This window comes from Parambassis ranga, chromosome 22 (assembly GCF_900634625.1).
Source record: "Parambassis ranga chromosome 22, fParRan2.1, whole genome shotgun sequence".
In the NCBI taxonomy this organism is placed as follows: domain Eukaryota; kingdom Metazoa; phylum Chordata; class Actinopteri; family Ambassidae; genus Parambassis; species Parambassis ranga.
This window is the reverse complement of record NC_041042.1, coordinates 1,492,886-1,510,628: the sequence shown is the minus strand read 5'-3', so window position 1 is coordinate 1,510,628 and position 17,743 is coordinate 1,492,886. Positions and strand designations below refer to the sequence as shown.

At 49.0% G+C, this 17,743-nt stretch overlaps 1 protein-coding gene across 1 annotated transcript in view; it reads left to right on the top strand.

Moving 5' to 3' along the window:
* Positions 1 to 17,743, top strand: part of syne2b (spectrin repeat containing, nuclear envelope 2b) — a 77,382-nt gene that overhangs the window by 2,564 nt on the left and 57,075 nt on the right. Inside the window, exons 2-30 of the mRNA XM_028395971.1 lie at positions 176 to 302; positions 5,185 to 5,246; positions 6,192 to 6,287; positions 6,364 to 6,441; positions 6,541 to 6,633; positions 7,150 to 7,352; positions 7,739 to 7,938; positions 8,356 to 8,456; positions 8,645 to 8,728; positions 9,357 to 9,470; positions 9,548 to 9,685; positions 9,772 to 9,936; positions 10,023 to 10,135; positions 10,221 to 10,389; positions 10,586 to 10,682; positions 10,759 to 10,952; positions 11,026 to 11,187; positions 11,396 to 11,536; positions 11,623 to 11,724; positions 11,814 to 11,993; positions 12,072 to 12,230; positions 12,336 to 15,764; positions 15,842 to 15,976; positions 16,065 to 16,190; positions 16,458 to 16,645; positions 16,789 to 16,861; positions 16,950 to 17,050; positions 17,138 to 17,258; positions 17,339 to 17,638. Coding sequence (XP_028251772.1) covers positions 215 to 302; positions 5,185 to 5,246; positions 6,192 to 6,287; positions 6,364 to 6,441; positions 6,541 to 6,633; positions 7,150 to 7,352; positions 7,739 to 7,938; positions 8,356 to 8,456; positions 8,645 to 8,728; positions 9,357 to 9,470; positions 9,548 to 9,685; positions 9,772 to 9,936; positions 10,023 to 10,135; positions 10,221 to 10,389; positions 10,586 to 10,682; positions 10,759 to 10,952; positions 11,026 to 11,187; positions 11,396 to 11,536; positions 11,623 to 11,724; positions 11,814 to 11,993; positions 12,072 to 12,230; positions 12,336 to 15,764; positions 15,842 to 15,976; positions 16,065 to 16,190; positions 16,458 to 16,645; positions 16,789 to 16,861; positions 16,950 to 17,050; positions 17,138 to 17,258; positions 17,339 to 17,638 — 7,212 coding nt within the window. The 5' untranslated portion in view covers positions 176 to 214. The remainder of the gene's footprint in view (positions 1 to 175; positions 303 to 5,184; positions 5,247 to 6,191; positions 6,288 to 6,363; positions 6,442 to 6,540; positions 6,634 to 7,149; positions 7,353 to 7,738; positions 7,939 to 8,355; positions 8,457 to 8,644; positions 8,729 to 9,356; positions 9,471 to 9,547; positions 9,686 to 9,771; positions 9,937 to 10,022; positions 10,136 to 10,220; positions 10,390 to 10,585; positions 10,683 to 10,758; positions 10,953 to 11,025; positions 11,188 to 11,395; positions 11,537 to 11,622; positions 11,725 to 11,813; positions 11,994 to 12,071; positions 12,231 to 12,335; positions 15,765 to 15,841; positions 15,977 to 16,064; positions 16,191 to 16,457; positions 16,646 to 16,788; positions 16,862 to 16,949; positions 17,051 to 17,137; positions 17,259 to 17,338; positions 17,639 to 17,743) is intronic.

The following is a 17,743-nucleotide window of genomic DNA, read 5'->3' as shown; positions in this document are numbered from 1 at the left end:
GTTGGTTTGATGTCTGCCTGATCATCAGTTCGTCCCCACAGTGTTGGGACAGTCTGGGATTGTCCTGCTGCTCTCTGTAATCTGTAATCTGTAATCCCACCATGTGCAGCCATCCCTTTATGTAAACAGCAGAGGGTTAATTAACCTTTAACAGGCTGGCTTCTCTTCCTTCCAGAGCGCTGCCATGCTGCCGGGACTCTGCAGCTGAGACAGGATGTCGGCAGACCTTCACTCTGGAGACGGCCTGGTGGAGAGGGGGTCCATCCCCCTGGACATCGACAACGTGCACATGCTGCTGCAGGGTCAGTCTCACCTCTGTGTGTTATTATCAGGAGCACTGTGGAGAAAGTACCAAAATCAAACCTGCATTCTGCTGTAAGAGGCTGACAACACATTACTGTGAGTGTTTAACTCTTTAGAGTGTGACAGTGAAAGCTCCCACTCTCCTGTCCTCTGATCGGCCTGTATGAATCTGATGTCATGATGTACGTCTTGATTTCGGTTGCCGTGGCAACATCGCAGTTGACGGCCTCAGACGCCGGCCTCATCTTCTTTCACTTTTTTTTTTAATTTGCTGAAACTGAAGCTCTGTCCTCTCATCATGAGTCATGTTCCCAAGAATTAACCTCCGCAGAGAAAAGGAGGTGAGGAGGGTGGAGGAGGAGATGAACTCCACCTGCTCAGCCTCCCAGCTGTCTCTCAGTGAAGCTGATCTGTTTTTGCAGCGTCGTCAGCCTCCGGCTGGTCAGAGCAGTCATTGTTTCTGGAGTGGGAATATTGAAAGTATGTCACTGAAAATAGCTCCAGAGTTTGTAATCTGTGGGAGTCTGCAGGGTTCAGAACATGAACATGACGCTCCGTGCTGGTTTTAGGGAAGAAATATGAGCTCATTCACACTCGGAGTGATACAATCCTGCGTGTACGCAGACCGGTCAGACTGCGAGCTCGCTGAAACGGCCTGCACGCTGCTTCCACCGCAGGCAGATGAGCCCCTTCTGCTCACAGAAACATGTGAGCTAAGTTTAGCCTGATAGCTGTAACGTAGCTGTAGCATTGTTTACTTTGTAACATTAGCTAATAAATTCACACACAAGCTAGCACACTTAAGTAGGCCAGACCTGGGAGGAGGTCTGCTCAGATGCTAACAACAACGTTAACACACACGTAGGCTAATCTTAGCCAGCTGTCTGCATGTTGTTGGCTAATAAAGGCGCACTAGCCTCAGGTCTGGATGAATTTAAGCACCTTGTTTATGTTAGCAGCTAAGCTAGCATCACTGAGGCTGATATTTGAAGCTAAAGTTTAAATTCTGACCTGATGGAACCTTTGACCTCTGACCTCTGCTGTTAAAAGTCAGCCCTCATCTGATCTTCTTGATAAACCACAGACCTCAGTGTCACTCATGTGCAGGGTGGGTTCTGAGATCCAAACTTTCACTTTGGTGTTTGTGTTTGGTTTGGCCTCCGTGTGTGAGGCGTGGCGGCGTGTGGATGCTGCAGCGTGCCGCAGGTCATGTTCAGGCAGGTCTGATCCGAGGGGGCGGAGTCCGGCTCACCTGCAGGTCGGCTGTTAGCTGTTGGACCAGATTTCCTCTCAGACTCATTTAATATCAGTGTTTTCTTCATGTGTGCTGATGCAGACAGGACGAGAGTCGGAGCGCTGAACTATGTTTTCACAGGAAGAAGAAGTCTGGTTTAAACTGATGTTTATCAGAGTTTATTGAGCATCATGGGTGAGTTGTTGTTTGATTTGTCCTCTCCTGCAGCAGCTCATTAAAGTGCAGAGGTGTTAAAGTGGTGGATGTTATGACCGTGTGTAAAAAGCAGAGATAAGGTGGATCTGAAGGCAAACGGCTCGGCCCGCTGGTCAAACACGTTTTACTGATAAAGAGCCAGTTTTATCTGCAGGGAATCAGAACTCAAACACTCTGGACCTGATCAGAAGAAGACAAGTTTGCAGCTACTTCGTCACCTTTAGGGAGCAGATTTCTTAAAGACCAGTTCAGAGTTTAGCGTTCAGCAGTGGAGGCCGGGCTGGTCTGCAGAAGCCTGCAGGCAGAGCGCTGCTGAGTCCGTCTGCAAAGGTCACGACTCCATTAGCTGCTGTATGTAGCTTAGCTAGCCAGTGTTAATTTTGGCAGCAATTTCGGATTTAGTTTTTATTTTAGTCTTGTGACTAAAATGTCATTTGATTTTAGTCACGTTTTAGTCATCAACATTTTTTTACTTGTAGTCTAGTTTTAGTCGACTAAATATCAAATAATTTTAGTCGACTAAATCTGCCGTGGATATAGTCGACTAAAATTCTATGATATATATTTTTTCATGAAATATTTAAGGTTTGATTGTGCAATAAAAACAGGCACAGCTTTAACTTGTGTTATTTGAAACAAACACCTCTTTATTTAATTGCTATGACCTTTTCACAAAAGCAGCAGTGAACAGTGAGCTGCTCTCCCTGAATACACTGTTCAGTCATGACCTTCTTCATGAATCCTCCATAACTACAGCAAAACACTTCAGTGACAACTTAGAAACAGGTCGCATGCTGTAAAACCATCAGCAGTGTCTTCATTTATAGATTTTGTCACGTGTATCTTTGAACGGAAGTTAAGATGACTCGTCTGCAAACGTCGCTTCAGGTTTATTGTTTTTACCGCTGATAGTCGCTCCGCACGGTTTGTAAACCGTCTTGATTGTCTTGAAATTAAACGTGTCTGTGTGTCTGTTCTCCTGTGTTGTGTGACCATGCATGAGGACGCCTTCTTCCAGTATCGCGGCGCAACGTCCTTACACAGAGAGACCACTTCTGATTGGCTCTCTGCCGCCGTCTCCTGATTCGTCCCTCCCTTTCCACAAACAAAATTTGCTCTGATTGGATCTCGTCTCCATCAATAATTTCGTCTCGTTTTTATTCGTTGACGAAAGTGTCAATCCATTTCGTCTTCGTTTTTGGCACCGTGCGTTAGTTTTTATTTAGTTATCGTCTCGTTTTTATCAGCAAAAAAAGGTCGTTAACGAAAATTATGATGAAAATGATTCGTCAACAAAATTAACACTGTAGCTAGCTAGCATTTATTAATTTATTTAATTCTTAGTAAATGAAACAGACAACCTTTATGCTAATGCGTGTAATCAGTGATTGGTTAGGAGACTTGAGGCCTGTTATCATCAGCACACAGTTAGCCTGTATGTAGCCTTTAGGCTAAATCTGCTGCAGGGCTCTCAAGTCTCACGCAATGAGAGTGAGACTCACGCATTTCAATAAGTTCTCACGGTCTCACGCCACACATGGTGTTTCTCACACGGAGAAATTAACCTCACCGCACAGACATTCCTATAGACTGGTCTATAATGAGCTGTCTGCGATTAGCGACCTATCAGCCAATCAGAAAATAGAATTTCTTTTGCCGGGTGAGGTCTGAGTTTCCATGAACAAGGAGTAAAGAGCGGCGCCTTCCTTCTGTGATACGGATCCCTCCCTTTGTTGTTCAGTCACTTCCTTTGAGCTGCTTGTGTCCAAGTGCTGATGAAGACAAGCAGACCATCAGTTCAGCGCAGACTCGTGGAGGACTAAGTTACCTAAGTTTCAAACGGCATTCTTGAGGGTATCCTGAAAAAGTCTGAACCAGATTAGGCTCCACTGTGTAGTGGTTAGAGTGCTTAAATATAGTCAGTCCCCTCCCCCAGAGGTGTCCCCCCAATAGTTTTACAGCTCCTGATGCCCCGGAGGGTCAGAATAATCACCACTGTTCAATGGGCCTACGGAAGACCACTGTAGTGTGTGTCTGTGTGTCATTATGATTTCAATATGAATGAAGACGTAGAGGAAATCCTCTCTGAGAAGCTCGTTTAAACTAATGGGACACTTGGAGGGTCCGTACAGCAGATCCCCCCCTTTCAGGAGCTAATAACAGTTATGAAATCAGCCTGGCAGTGAGTTAAAGGTCGCTTCAGTGAGCAGAAAGTAATCCTTCAGAACCTCACCGGGTTCTTCTTCCTCCTCACTTCTCTGTCAGGACAGACGTCAGGTGGCTCGTTGTTTTTTGGGGTGATGATGAAACACCTCATGAAGCGGGGGGGGGGGGGGGGGGTGAAACATGTTACAGCAGGAGCCTCACCTCAGCATGGAGGATGAAGACGGTGCGCTGGCTGCTGTTTGCTCACTGTGAGTGATGAAGAGCTGATGGACAGAACCAGTCTGACTCAGAGCTGCATCAGGTTCATACAGAAACATCGAACTCGGCTCCTCTCCAGCTTCACTTCTTCTTAAATATGATCAGGTTTGATGATCAAACTGATCCAAGGGTGTCTGAACCTGAACCCCTCCAGAAACACGCTGTCCACGGCCAGCTTGAGTCTGAGAGTTGACCGACATCACTAAAAGAAGAAGCTCCATGTGAGAGCTGCTTCCCTGTTTATTAATGGCCTCAGAGTTTCTCTGTGGTTTGTATTATTCCACTGAGGCTCCACACCTGTTCAGACAACACTCAGACCAAAGAATTCCCAGAGGGGTCCAGGCAGAGCAGCCAAAGCCTGGGTGTTACCTGGAGGACTAACCTGCTTCCAAAAAGTGCTGATCAGAGTGTTTTACCTGAGCACACACCTGTTCCAGCTGACTGTGTACACTCTGCTGTGGAGGTGTGTTGTCCCAACATGTGAGGTTTATATATCAGAATCAGAAGCCCTTCATGTATGCCCCGGAGGAACCAAAACTCAAAGAATCCAAAGATGGCATGAGTTAAATATTATTATGTATGGTTTGATATATATGGCTCCTCCCTTGGTTTTAGCTTCATGCTAAGCTAAAAGAGCTTACTGCTTTGTTCCATGCAAACATCTCATCTAACCTCTCAGCATTATATATTTCCTGAAGCAGAGACTCTTTGTCATGCCTGGAGATGTTTCCAGAGGACCCCAAAAAGTGACGGACTTGCTACATTTCTGCTTCAGTCAGATCAGCAGGCTAAGCTAAAGACTAAGCTAATGGCTAAGCTAAAGGTAAACTGAAGACTCATGTGACTGTGGCTCATTTCCACCGTCACACTGATGAGCAGCAGCAGGAAGTGCCGGCCGTGTCCATCACTTTTTGGGGTCCCCTGGAAACGTGTATGTTTGTGCAGCACAGGTGTCCTCAGCATCATGACGGTGTCTGATCGATGTTTTTCTTCTGCTTCTTCAACAGTGGAACAAGTTCAGATTCAGAAGAGGACGTTCACCAACTGGGTCAATGCTCAGCTGGCCAAGGTGAGACCGAGACCAGAGAGCGGTGCATGAAACCTCGGGAGACACACAGACCTCTTCATAATGTGATGACTTTACTGACAGACAGACGGTCAAACCCACATAATCCACCAGAGGACGTCCAGGCAGCCCCCAGGGTCCTGCAGGGTCGCTGAGCTGTGGACATGATGGTTAATCTGCTGGTGGTCATTCAGATTAGAGGTCAAGGGTCATCTTCACTTCCTGTCACATGGGAAGAGTGACAGCAGTTTATGTAGCCACCACTCTGATGGAGGACTGTAATATGTGTGATATTTATTAACCATAAAGGACCATGAAAAAAACTCAGATTCCCAACCAGAATAGTAGCAGAACTGAAGAAGCCACTTGGGGGAGTGGCGAAACGTCTTCAAAAAACAATCCTTGGGTCCAATTGCCTCGATTTAAACTCTTGGAAAAGATATAAACTATAAAGTGTCACCATGCTGACATTTGAGTCGGTTCTCAAACTATGAAGTGACTTTCCATTTTTATGGCGTTAACAGCATCATCATCAGTGTGGCTGATGTTATTCACTGCGCTCTGTCAGACGCACGCAGTGAAGAGACAGTATGGTCTTTATGTGGAGAGAGACTCATCGTCCACAGGCCGTCTTCTCAGAAGCTAACACACAGCCTTGTCTTTGGCTCCATTACCATGAGTCTAAGCTTTGACCAATCGGTTTGGATTGAACATCACATGAGCAGAGTGTGTCGCTAACACTGAACACTGCAGCGTCTGTCATACTGCCGTCTGTCTGCTGTGTTTGAATGGGATCGAGGAAATTTCCTCAAATTCATCAAAAACCTCATGCTAATTATGATCAGACGTCAAAGGGGGTGTAAAACAATGCATGATATCTTATCGGTAAAAGGTCAAAGGTCATCAGAAACCCAGTAAAAATGAATAAAGTGTGTGTTGTTGTGACAGAGGAGGCCGCCCTGCATGGTCCTGGATCTGTTCAATGACTTTCGTGATGGCTCCAAACTGCTGGACCTGCTGGAGGTGATGAGCGGCCAGCGCATCGTGAGTCCCGTCACCGATCAATGGAAGCTTTCAGGTGGTGTTTGCTGCGATCTGATTGGCTGCTTGTTTGTTTCAGAGCCGCGAGAGAGGCAGAGGAATGTTTCAGCACAGGAGCAACATCGAGAAGGCGCTCGCTTTCTTGAAGAAGAAATCAGTGAGTGAGGGGTTAAAGGAGGAAGGAGCTGATGAATGAATGAAGTCACTGCAGAGTTAAGTTTTTAATTGATTAATTGTTTTCCTGTTTGTTCCTCAGATCAAACTCGTTAACATAAACATTCCTGACATCTTGGACGGTAAACCGTCCATCATCCTGGGCCTCATATGGACGATCATCCTCCAGTATCATGTGAGTTCATCCAAGATTAGGCTAAAGTTCACACTAATTTTATCACTAGTCTGGTTGCTATGCTAGTCAGCTTACCCTCAGTGAACAATCTGATCAATGGCAGGCTAGCTGCTCCTGCCTTGCAGTGCTAGTAGACATTAAACATGAGCGTTGCAGTTATATTTGTTAGCTGCGTCAGTTAGCTGTGCCATAGCTAAGCATTAGCCTGGTACTCTTCTTCTATGGTGTTGGCATGACCTATGACCTCGCCACTTTTGCAAACAACAAGCTACAGATCATGTCTGTCATGAACAGTCATGAACTGAAATGCTGCAGCACTTTGGTAGAGATAGCAAGAAAGCTAAGCTTATGCTAACTGTAACTTAGCTAGTTTTAACGACATTGTACTTTAGCATCTAGATCAGCTGTTGAGGTTTGAATGTTATCCACATAACAGTTTCTGGGTGTTAGCAGTCGAGTTAGCATCACTGTTGTTAGCAGTGATGTCACTTCCTGGTCTCTTCCTGGTTTCCTCAGATCGAGGAGCTGGCCAGCTGCCTCTCCTTCGACTCCCGTCAGTCCTCCATGGAGTCTCTGGCCAGCCTGGACACGCGCTCCACCCTCTCCAGCCGCTCAGCCAGCAGCAGCCCTGTCCCTCCCCGAGCCTCCCCGCTACATAACCGCTTCAGGGTGTCTGCCAAGAAGGCCCTGCTGCTCTGGGTCCGAGAGCAGTGTCACAAGTAAGCACTGAGTCTGTAGACTACATGAGCTGTGATGGATTCACACAGACCCACACCGCTGTGTGTGATGTTCTGCTGTTGTCTCGAGAGTTACCCTGTTCTTGTGAACTTTCAAAGGTCACTGTGCAGAAACTGGCTGTTGCTTGGACTCTGGGGTCAAAGGTCAAGGTCACTTGTTTGGACTAGTCATGTGCATGAATGTATTTTATGTCAAAATGTCAAGGGTTAAGCTCACAGGGACCTCGTCTGTGTTCAGTTCTTGTGGATGCAACATTCAGTTCTTCAGATTTGGTTCAGCAGGACTCTCTCCAGGACCAGACTGATGGATGTTGGAGGCTTCGGCTCAGGAATAAATCTCACACCTGCTCTGGATCTGTTTCCCTCAGAGCGGGCTGCTCCATAAATGTGAAGGACTTTAAGGCCAGCTGGAGGAGTGGCGTGGTCTTCCTGGCCATCCTGTACGCTCTGAGGCCCGACCTGGTAGATCTGTCCAAAGCCAGGACCAGAAGCAACAAGCAGAACCTGGAAGAGGCCTTCCGCCTGGCAGAGAGGGAGCTGAGGATCCCCAGACTGCTGGAGCCCGACGGTGAGCCACCACAGCAGCTAACAGTCTGTCAAATTGTTCTGATACAGAAACACACGGACCACGAGTTTCAGTGTTCAAACACTGCTCCTCTCCTCAGGCTAACATGATTTCTCCCTGACACACTTGTTGTGTGTGGGGCTGTGTGTGATGTTGTGTGTGGGGCTGTGTGTGATGTTGTGTGTGGGGCTGTGTGCAGCCTGAGGCTGCTGGGACGATCCTCCGGTCTGCTGACTCGCTGCCTGCTTGTTTGCGTCGCTCTTGTATAAAACCCTGGTTTGTTCGGTCGGCTCTGCCTTTGAGTTCATTAGCAGCCGTTGTTCAGACTCCAGCCTGTGTGAAGTCCACCTGCTGCAGGAGCAGGTAAGCAGTGTGTGTGAGGCCGGCTGCTGATCATGGACCACTCTGATGTTAATGCAGATGTGGACGTCCGAGACCCCGACGAGAAGTCCATCATGACCTACGTGGCTCAGTTCCTGCAGTACTCCAGAGACCTGCCCGTGCCAGAGGAAGACCTGCAGGTGTGTGTCTGTGTTTCATACTTCATACATACTACACCTTTAAAGACATAAACTCAGAGTTCACTCAGAGAGAACACAAATATTTGTTATTAGTTTGTTTCATTGTTCATGGTTAGAAGTCCTTCATATCTCAGTGCCTCGTTTGTTTCTTACCTCCTTCCCTCTTTCCTCCTCTCTCCTCCTCCCAGGACCTGACTCCTCCTAAAAGTCCTTCCCCCATCACCCTGCCTGTTCACTACACTCCTGCTATTTCTGCTTCACCTCTTCGACAGGTAGACCCAACATCTGGCTGCCTCTTTCCTTTCCCTCCCTTCACCACCTTCTCTATACACACTCTATACACCCCTTCTGTGTTCGTGTCACATGCTATAAATCACCAAACACATCAGTTGGATTTAATTGGTACCGTTTAAACCTCCTGAGGACATGGCTGGCTGTTTATTGGGGCGGTGATGCAGCTACATCATGACCCGTCATGCAGCATGGAACTAGTTAACCCTGTTCTCTGGGAAGGAGCAAAGAACCTCAGCGAGGGCGGATCCTCTGCGGCTCCCAGGGCGCCTCCGGGGAGCAAACACCTGTCGGCTCCAGTTTCTGACAGGATATCAGCCTGTTTATGTGAAGCTGCTGCAGAAATATGAGTTCCTGACACACACCCAACACGTCTTACACTGTAATTTAACCCTTCAATGACCGTTATTACTTCATAACTATATAAATCTTTCACTGGTCCGTTATCATCATTCAGTAGCACCTATTACCTGCATGATCATTCTGTTAATCTGATGCTTTCAGTTCGGTTACCACCCTCAAATGACTCACTGACAGATAATTTCTGATCCTGATCATTGATCGTGATTCTGATCATTGATCGTGATCCTGATCATTTTTCTAATCCAGGCGACGCCTGACCGTAAAGCACAGGAAGTGACGTGCTGGCTGGCTCAGGCCTACGACGAGCTGCTGGAGGGATGGGACTCCACAGAGGGGGAGAGCTACTCAGAGAGATACCACGTACGTTTGAATCACACATGTTTCTTTTTTTTGTTTTCTGGTTAAATTGACCTTACAGGCGACCATGTTTCCCACAGGTGTTCCAGACCTTTCTGGTGTCCTTCAATGAGCAGCGACGGCCCATCATGCCTCTGCTGACAGCCATGAGGCGATCCACAAAGCTGAGCGAGGAGCAGCGGTCTCTCAGAGAGGCGTGGGACACCCTGACCGAAAAGGTTCCACACTTCCTCCCTGTCCCTCCAGATCATCAGAGAACTGTGAAGCTTGTTCGGTTTGACTAAAGTGTCTCTGTGTCTCTCAGCTGCGTGAGTACAGGATGGAGTTAGACATGAGTCTTCCAGCGCCCCTGGACTCAGTGGCTCGCTGGCTGTTGAGAACCGAAGGAGCTCTAACTGAGGAAGAGGGCGACCCTCAGGACCACGGTCGTGCTGCCGACGAAGCCAGAGAGAAACAAGAGCTGCTCAAAGTAAACATGCAAACCCATAAAATACTGATTTAATGATTTATTTGTGAGTGTATACAGTGAATGTGCTGGCTCTTGTTTGCCTGTAGGTCTGTCTGGAGGAGATGCCCCAGCATCTGAAAACCTTCCAGTCCTACCAGAACCTGGACGAGTACGGAAACATGGTGGTTCCTACTGACAAGATGGATGAGCTGAAGAGGAGGTGAGCTGGGTGTGCGGTGTGCTGAACGTCAGGACGTCTGTCAGCTGTTTATCTTTAACCCTCTGTGGGGTTTCATCCTCACCAGATTCACCAGTGTGAGAGTGACGGCCAAGTACCACGGCATCAAGCTGGAGTACCGGGAGCACCGCCACACCGTCCTGGATGTGTTGGGGCAGATCAGGGTGAAGCTCCATGTCTGGAGGAGGCCGTACATCTCGCCAGAGGCTGTCAGGGTGTTGCTGCATGAATGGCATGTGAGTAAGTTTAGACTGAAGACATCAAAACAGACCTTAATACCTGGGAGTGGTCAGACAGAACGTGCTAACGATGCTAACATTATATTATCAACCACACACACTCTACAGTATATCATAATCTCCATAACATGCTAAAGCTAGTGCTAACATGATAAACCATAGACTGAGTGCAGAGTTTCTCTTTTAAATCCAGGAAGTGGTGAACAAACAGGAGCTGCCATCTCTGCTGGAAGCAGCCCTTCGAAAGCTGAAGCAGATTTCGGAGAAATATTCCAGCAAATCTGCTCTTGGTGAGTCCCCTGAACCGTGTGGCAGATTCATGAGACGACTTTATTCAGGTCTAACTGCCTGGTCTTTGCTTCCCAGCTGCAGATTACCATCAGGTCAGCCAGCAGGTGAAGCAGCTGGAGGAGGATGCTTCTGTTGTTTTGGACGAGGTGACCAGAGCAAAGGGCACTATGGGTCGGGTCCTGGCTGCCTGGGACTCGTACAGTGACTGCCTCAGCTCCCTGCAGGCTTGGCTGGAACAAGGCTCTGCAGCACACAGCCACAGAGCAGAGGTAGGACTGACACTTCCGGAGTATATTTTCACTTCTCTACTCTGTTGGTTAAACTTGCATGTTTTTTTTTTAGTCATCTGAGTCCTTGGCCGAGTGGGGGTCCCGGCAGGCCCATCTGACTGACGTGGGTAACTTCCTGATTGAGTCGGCTGACCCCCAGACCAGCAGGAGCCTGGCAGAGGAGCTGCGAAAGCTCAACATGCACTGGGCCGAGTTCGTCAGGAGAAACACGTTTGTAAGTTAAATGAGGGAAACCCGATCAGGCCTCTGTGTGTCAGTCCAGTTTTTTTGGTGTCTGTTAGGTGACAACAGGTTGTCTCAGACCTTTGGAATTTAGGCTTTAGGAGTGGCCTAGAAGAGGCACTCCGCCTTTACCTTTTGTTTGAGGGTAATTGTTCTCTGATACCTTTTGTTGTATATGTAACAAAGACCTTTTCCTTCAGGAAAGCAGGTCTGATCCTGGTGCAGAGGTACAAGCCAGCTTCCAGGACGTGCAGGCTTTGATCAGGGAAGCCACTCTAATCCTCAAAGAGCCTCTGGAGGCCATGGCAGGACCTTTACGCACCTACAGGAAACGGTTACAGGTTAGACCGTCGCAGCTGTTAGCAAGGCGTTCCTCTTTCTGTGGATGTGTCTGTCTTGAATCGACCGTTGTGTGTCTACTCTTCAGTTCACTATAAGGAAGATAAAGGAAGTGGATCTAGAGGCCTTGCACCCGTCCCCAGACTGTCCAGTGGAACACTTGCAGAAGCTAAAGCTTGCAGTACCTGAGGTATGAATGATGTTCCTCCTTTCTGTTGGCGCTCTTTCTAAACGTCTGTCAGGTGTTAGTCTGAATCTTTGAGTCTTTGTTGACTCCAGGTGATGCAGACCTTGTTTGAAGCAGAGCAGGTGTGTGCAGAGCTGCAGCACAGTGTATCCGGGCTGGACAGTCGACTGGCCGAACTTCTACACTGGGAAACTGAAGCCAGGGAGCTGTACCAGCTGCTGAGAGCCACAGACCAAAAACAAAAACAGAAGGGACAGGACCCCAGAGCCAAGGTAAGACCACCAACTGAGTCAGTCCTGGTATTACGTCCTTTCAGAAAGTATGATAATTTAACACCCTTTTTTCTGCAGGTCCTCATTTCTCGTGGTCTACAGCTGGAGGGTCAGGTGGTCACCGAGGAGCAAGACCTGCAAGTGATGGTAATGACAAGTCAGAAGAACTCTCCTCTGCAGTACCTCCATGCCTCCGCCATGCAGGGCCAAGTCCGAGTTGCTGTTGCTCAGTCACAGGTTGGATGTCTATTTTCAATCTTGTTAAATCTTTGTTGGTTTTGGACTCAGGAAACAGATCTGAAGGATTACTAACAACTCATATCTGACTGATTTAACCTCCAGGAAGCTGTTGGGATGCTGAGCAGCCTGGGGGCCAGAAGAGACCGAAGCAGAAGCCCCCCAGAAGCAAGTCCTCCTTCAAAGATATTTATCCAGGCCAAAGAAAGACCTCAACATCTGAGACAGTCGTCAGATATCCGGGAGCTAGCTCATCACCCCGAGGCAAAGCCAGACTCACATCAATGCCAGGAAACCTTTTTACCACAGATAGTGGTGCAGGAGTACAGAGATGAGAAGACATCTCCTCCAGTGCCGTATACGTATGCAGCAGCTGTGATACAGACCAGAAGGAAATCACCACCAGAAGGTCAGATTCAGGCAGAGGCAGAGGCTATGGCACCAGAACCAGAACAGACCGCAGACCTACTGCAACAAGAAAAACCAGGAACTAAGCAGGAACAACCACTTAAAGAACAGCAGGATATGACGCTGCCAACACCACCACAACCCCATGAGCTCAGGCAGGAACAGCACCAGGTAGAAAAGCACCAGGGTCCACAGCCGGCAGTCTCTCATGCACAGGCTGAGACACAGCTTGAACAGACTGTAAAGAAAACACCTCTGAGCACCCAGGAGCTTCAAAGCAGGAAGGTTCAGGCCATGAAGAGCCGACCCTGGCTTCAGAAAGCAGCCTCGGGGGAACAGAAGTCTCCAGCTCAACATCCAGAACAGGATCAAACCGTACAGAGGCAGTCACAGTCAAAGAGAGTGGAATCAGTTCAGGTTGTTCCACAACAACGAAAACAGCAGACTCAAAAACCAGACCAGCATGACCAACAACAACAACAACAAAAAGATCGAGCTGGAAGACCACCACAACCAGACATCAAGACCAAATCTCAGACTGTAACCGTAAAGGCCACAAGTCAGTCACAAACTGTGGCTCAGTCTAAACCTGCAGTTGAAGTACAGGTACAATCCACAAGTGTGTCCCACACCACAACAGACAGCCAAGAACCACAAAAGACATCACAAACCAGAGTGAGTGAAAGTCAGTCTCAGACCCAAGTCTTCTCAGAGACCCATGGTACCCAGTCACAGGTTCAGACCCAGGCGCAGGCTCAGAAAAGTGTCCCAGCTGGACCCCTGCTGTCTGTGCAGCAACAGGGTTCAGTTCATGGCCAAACTGTAGCTCAAGTGCAGACATGGGCTCAAGTCAGACCCTCTTCCCCAATGCAGCCTCCTGTTCAGGGTCAAATGCAGCCTCCTGTGCCATCTCACATTCAGCTTCGTAGTCATCCACAGTCTTGGGCACCGGTCAGGCCACCCTCCCCAAAGCCACCAACACCAACCCAGCCTTCACCCCATGATCAGCCAATACACATGGCTCAAACCCATGTACATCTAGTAACCGATCCTCAGACACATGATCAGGCCGGAGTCCAGATTGAAACCCACCCTCAGCCAAAGACCCAGATTCAAACCTACTCTCAGTCCATGGCCCAAGCTTCAATCCAAGCTCAGTCCATTGTCCAGGCTCAAACACCTCCTCAGCCCAAAGTTTGTCCTCAACCCCATGCTCAGTCCATGGCCCAGACTCAAAACATTCAGCCAATGGCCAGACCCAGCCAGTCCCTGCCAGTGACTCACCATCAAACCCAAGCTCAAACTTCAGTCCAGCTTCAGGGTAGTTGTGTGACAGACCCTAGAACTCTGTATCCTCCACAGGCTCTGCCAACACTCCAGCAGCAAGGCCACATTTCCCAAGGCCAATTGCAGACTTGGACTCAAGTCCAAGCCTCATCCCCCATGTCTGTTCAGCATCCACAGGCGACAGGCTACCCACAAGCTTACTCCCAAGTCCAGTCTTCACCCCAACAGTGGGCAGAAAGGCACGAGCCACAAAATCAAGCCAGTACCCAGCAGAGACACCCCATTCCGTACCCTCAGCAAATGGGTCAAGGTCCACATCCTCAGGCCTATCCGCCAGTTCAGGTCCTACCGCAGTGGGCCCAGCATGGGCCTCAGATCCCTCCCCATGTGTATTCTCAGATGGGGTCATCATATGCTCAGCCTCAAAACCAACCCTGGCCTCAAACCCAACCCCCATTGAGGCCCCAGAGTCCCATGCAACAAACCCCGTTGAGGCCCCAGAGTCCCATGCAACAAACCCCGTTGAGGCCCCAGAGTCCCATGCAACAAACCCCGTTGAGGCCCCAGAGTCCCATGCAACAAACCCCGTTGAGGCCCCAGAGTCCCATGCAACAAACCCCGTTGAGGCCCCAGGGTCCCATGCAACAAACCCCGTTGAGGCCCCAGGGTCCCATGCACCAGCCAGTCCAGATGAGGCCCCATGGTCCTATGCAAAATCAACCCCCGTTGAGGGCCCAGATTCCCATGCAACAGCAAGTGCAGATGAGGCCCCAGGGTCCCATGCAACCACGACACCAGATACAAGCTTACAGTATGGTTCAGACACAACAAGGCCAAGCTCAGCAACCGGCCTGGGTTCAGCCCCAGTCATATCAGCAGCCTCAGTCTCAATATTTACAGGTTCAGCCTCAGACACAAACACAGATGCCTCTCCAGTTCCAGCCACCACACCAGGCCCAGCCCCACCTTCCTTCACAAGTCCAACTCCAATCTCTGCAGGCACAATCTCAAACACAGGTCCAGTCACAGCTGCAGCCAAAAACTCCACAGCCTCCATCAAACATTCAGTTCCAGCAGCCCACTCCACAACCTAAACATCAGTCCCAGCTCCAGCTACAGCCAATGATTCAGTCACCTGCTCAACTAAAAGAATCACCTCCGCAGTTCAAACATCTGGTTCATATGGCACCGCAAAGTGAGGGTGAAACTCAGCCGAAGGTTCAACCACCAACTTCTCTGCCACAAACCCTACCTGGATCCCAGTCACCACCTCAAACCAAAGTTTTGTCACCAAACAAACCTGATGATGAATCACCATCACAGCTCAAGGTGCAGGCCCAACCTGCCTCCCAGCCAGCAGCTCAGTCCCCAACTCAGCCAAAACTTTCATCGCCAACCCAAACTAAGGCCCTGTTATTATCCCAACCCAAACCTCAAGCACCCCTCCCACCACCGCCCCAAACTCAGGCTCAGTCACCATTACTCACTAAGACCCAAACAACTCCACCGACCAAGGCCCAATCACCGCCACAAGCCAGGCCTCAACCAGTCACCGAGTCTAAACCTCAACCTCAGCCCTCTCAACCACCCCAGACAGTTCTGGTCTCTCAGGTCAGTGTGGTGCCTCAGACGCAGGCTGAGTCACCAGACCTTTGCTTTACACCCCCTGCACTGGCCCAAGCCCCTCCCCAGGCCTACACCGAGGCCTATGCTAAGGCCCAGGCTCTAGCTAGGAATGGCTTTGAGGAGGCCAAGCACTGCCTGCAGGCTCACATACTGGAAGCCATCACTGTCTTTAAAGACAAGCGCATTTCAGCCGAGCAGGGTTCAGTGAAAGAGGTACTGCCTCTGTATGGATGTGTCAGTTGGTGAGCTCATATGAGTTGAATCCTAACTGTTCCTGTCTCCCTTCTCAGGAAACTCTGCGGGCGCTCGACCCAGAGCTGCTGGAAGAGTTCTTGAGAGCAGCGAAGGGCATGGAGGCCTTTTGTACCCCCTCACAGCTCAGAGACATGGAGTTCTTCACCCAGTCTGTCAGGACACAGTGGGAGGTAAGACACCGAACCACACATGGCATCGTACACCTCTTCTTGATTGTGACGCTCTGTCATGTGATATTTGTTTGATTCGTTCTCCCAGGATGTGACAGCAGAGCTCTCAGGCTTTATGCAGCAGTTACAGTTTGAGTTAAAGAGAAAAGACTTTAGCTCAGCAGCCCTGCAGTGTGAGATGTACTTAAGCTCCCGCCTAGAAAACCAAACCCAGGTAGATGAATCACCAAGCTCTGGGCAGGTGAAGGTGCGCTTCAGAGGACTCTCTGCTCTGCTTATTAAACACCTTCTTCTTTCTCACTTTCTTATCTGAAGCCTCCTACAGAGTCTGTCAGTGGGACTACCTCACTCTGGCTGCTTCATCATTTTTGTTGTTAGCTGCTGGGGGTCTGCCTTTGTGATGCAGTTTGTCTGTTTAAAGAATTTGACTTTGCAAATAAAGCAATGTTCTGAATAACTGTCCATCCATCCATCCGTCCAGGCCTGCTTCTCAGCCGAATTTGCAAAGGCCGGGCAGCACCTGGAGGCCCTGAAGGACCTGTGTGACACCCTGAGCCCGGAGGACGCTCACCGGCTGGCCCAGACTCAGCTGAGGGAATGTGAAAAGAGACTGGCTGCAATCCAGCATCAGTTCAGCGGAGACCAGGACACAACGACCCCTGACTCCAAGTGAGATGCCTTAAAATCATCCAGCCTGCATCATTTTCCACTGAAGTCATTTGTTACAATAAACAAGAGAAATACACAATGTGGGAACAGCTTTGACAGAAAGACATCAACAGATGATGGTCATTATTATTTCCATGTTTTAGGATGACTTTCTCCTTCAGTGAGGATCTGATCACACAAAAAGAACCAACAAAACCAAGTGACAAACTTCAGGAGGTAAGACCCACATACAGCCTGATCGAGGCAAAGTGTGCAGCATTTCTTTGTTACATGTTTTATTATCTAAACACTCTTTGTTTTGCAGGTTCCTGTGGTGACTGTGAGGGCGGTTGCCTTGGAGAGGAGGGAAGTTGAAAAGCAGCCGTCTGTAGAAGAAGAAGTTACCAAACGGGAGGCTTTAGAAAGGTAGAATGATGTCAGGAAACTTTACACAGTATATCAAAACCAAAGCATACTGTGGGTCAATATATTCAATGTTTTAAAAATCTCCAGATATGAGAATTATAAGAGGACTCTGCAAGGCCAGCTGGCTAAAAATGAGCAGAGCATCAAGGACATCCCGTCTGACTCTGTGTCTCTGAAAGGCCTGCACACACGGCTCCAGGAAATACAGGTATTCATCCATTCAAACGTTAAAGCAACATCCACAGCCCCAACAACAAGACTTTAATCCTGAGGTGGTTTCTTCTTCAGTTCCTGAGGCAGGAGACGGAGTCGCTGTGGTCTGAGTACGCTAACCTGTGCTCTCAGTGCTGCCAGCTGAGCGGGAGCTCCTCTCTGGAGCAGGAGAAGGCCGAGCTGCAGGAGCAGTGGCGCAGCCAGCAGTCCAGCCTCCAGAGGAGAGGCAGCTCGCTGGGCGCAGCCCTCAGACAGATCGACTCCACCGAGAACCACATGGTGGACTTCACAGACCGGCTGGACCGCTACCTGAGACAGCCCAAACACATCACGGTCTTCACCCTGGCCAACACCAACATCCTGAAAGACATCAAGGTCTGCAGTCAGCCAGGCACTCTGTTTCTGTCTGTTCACTTTGTCAAAATGTGTTTGAGTCATGACTGTTCTTATCTGACCATCTGACTAACCAAAGTAAGAATT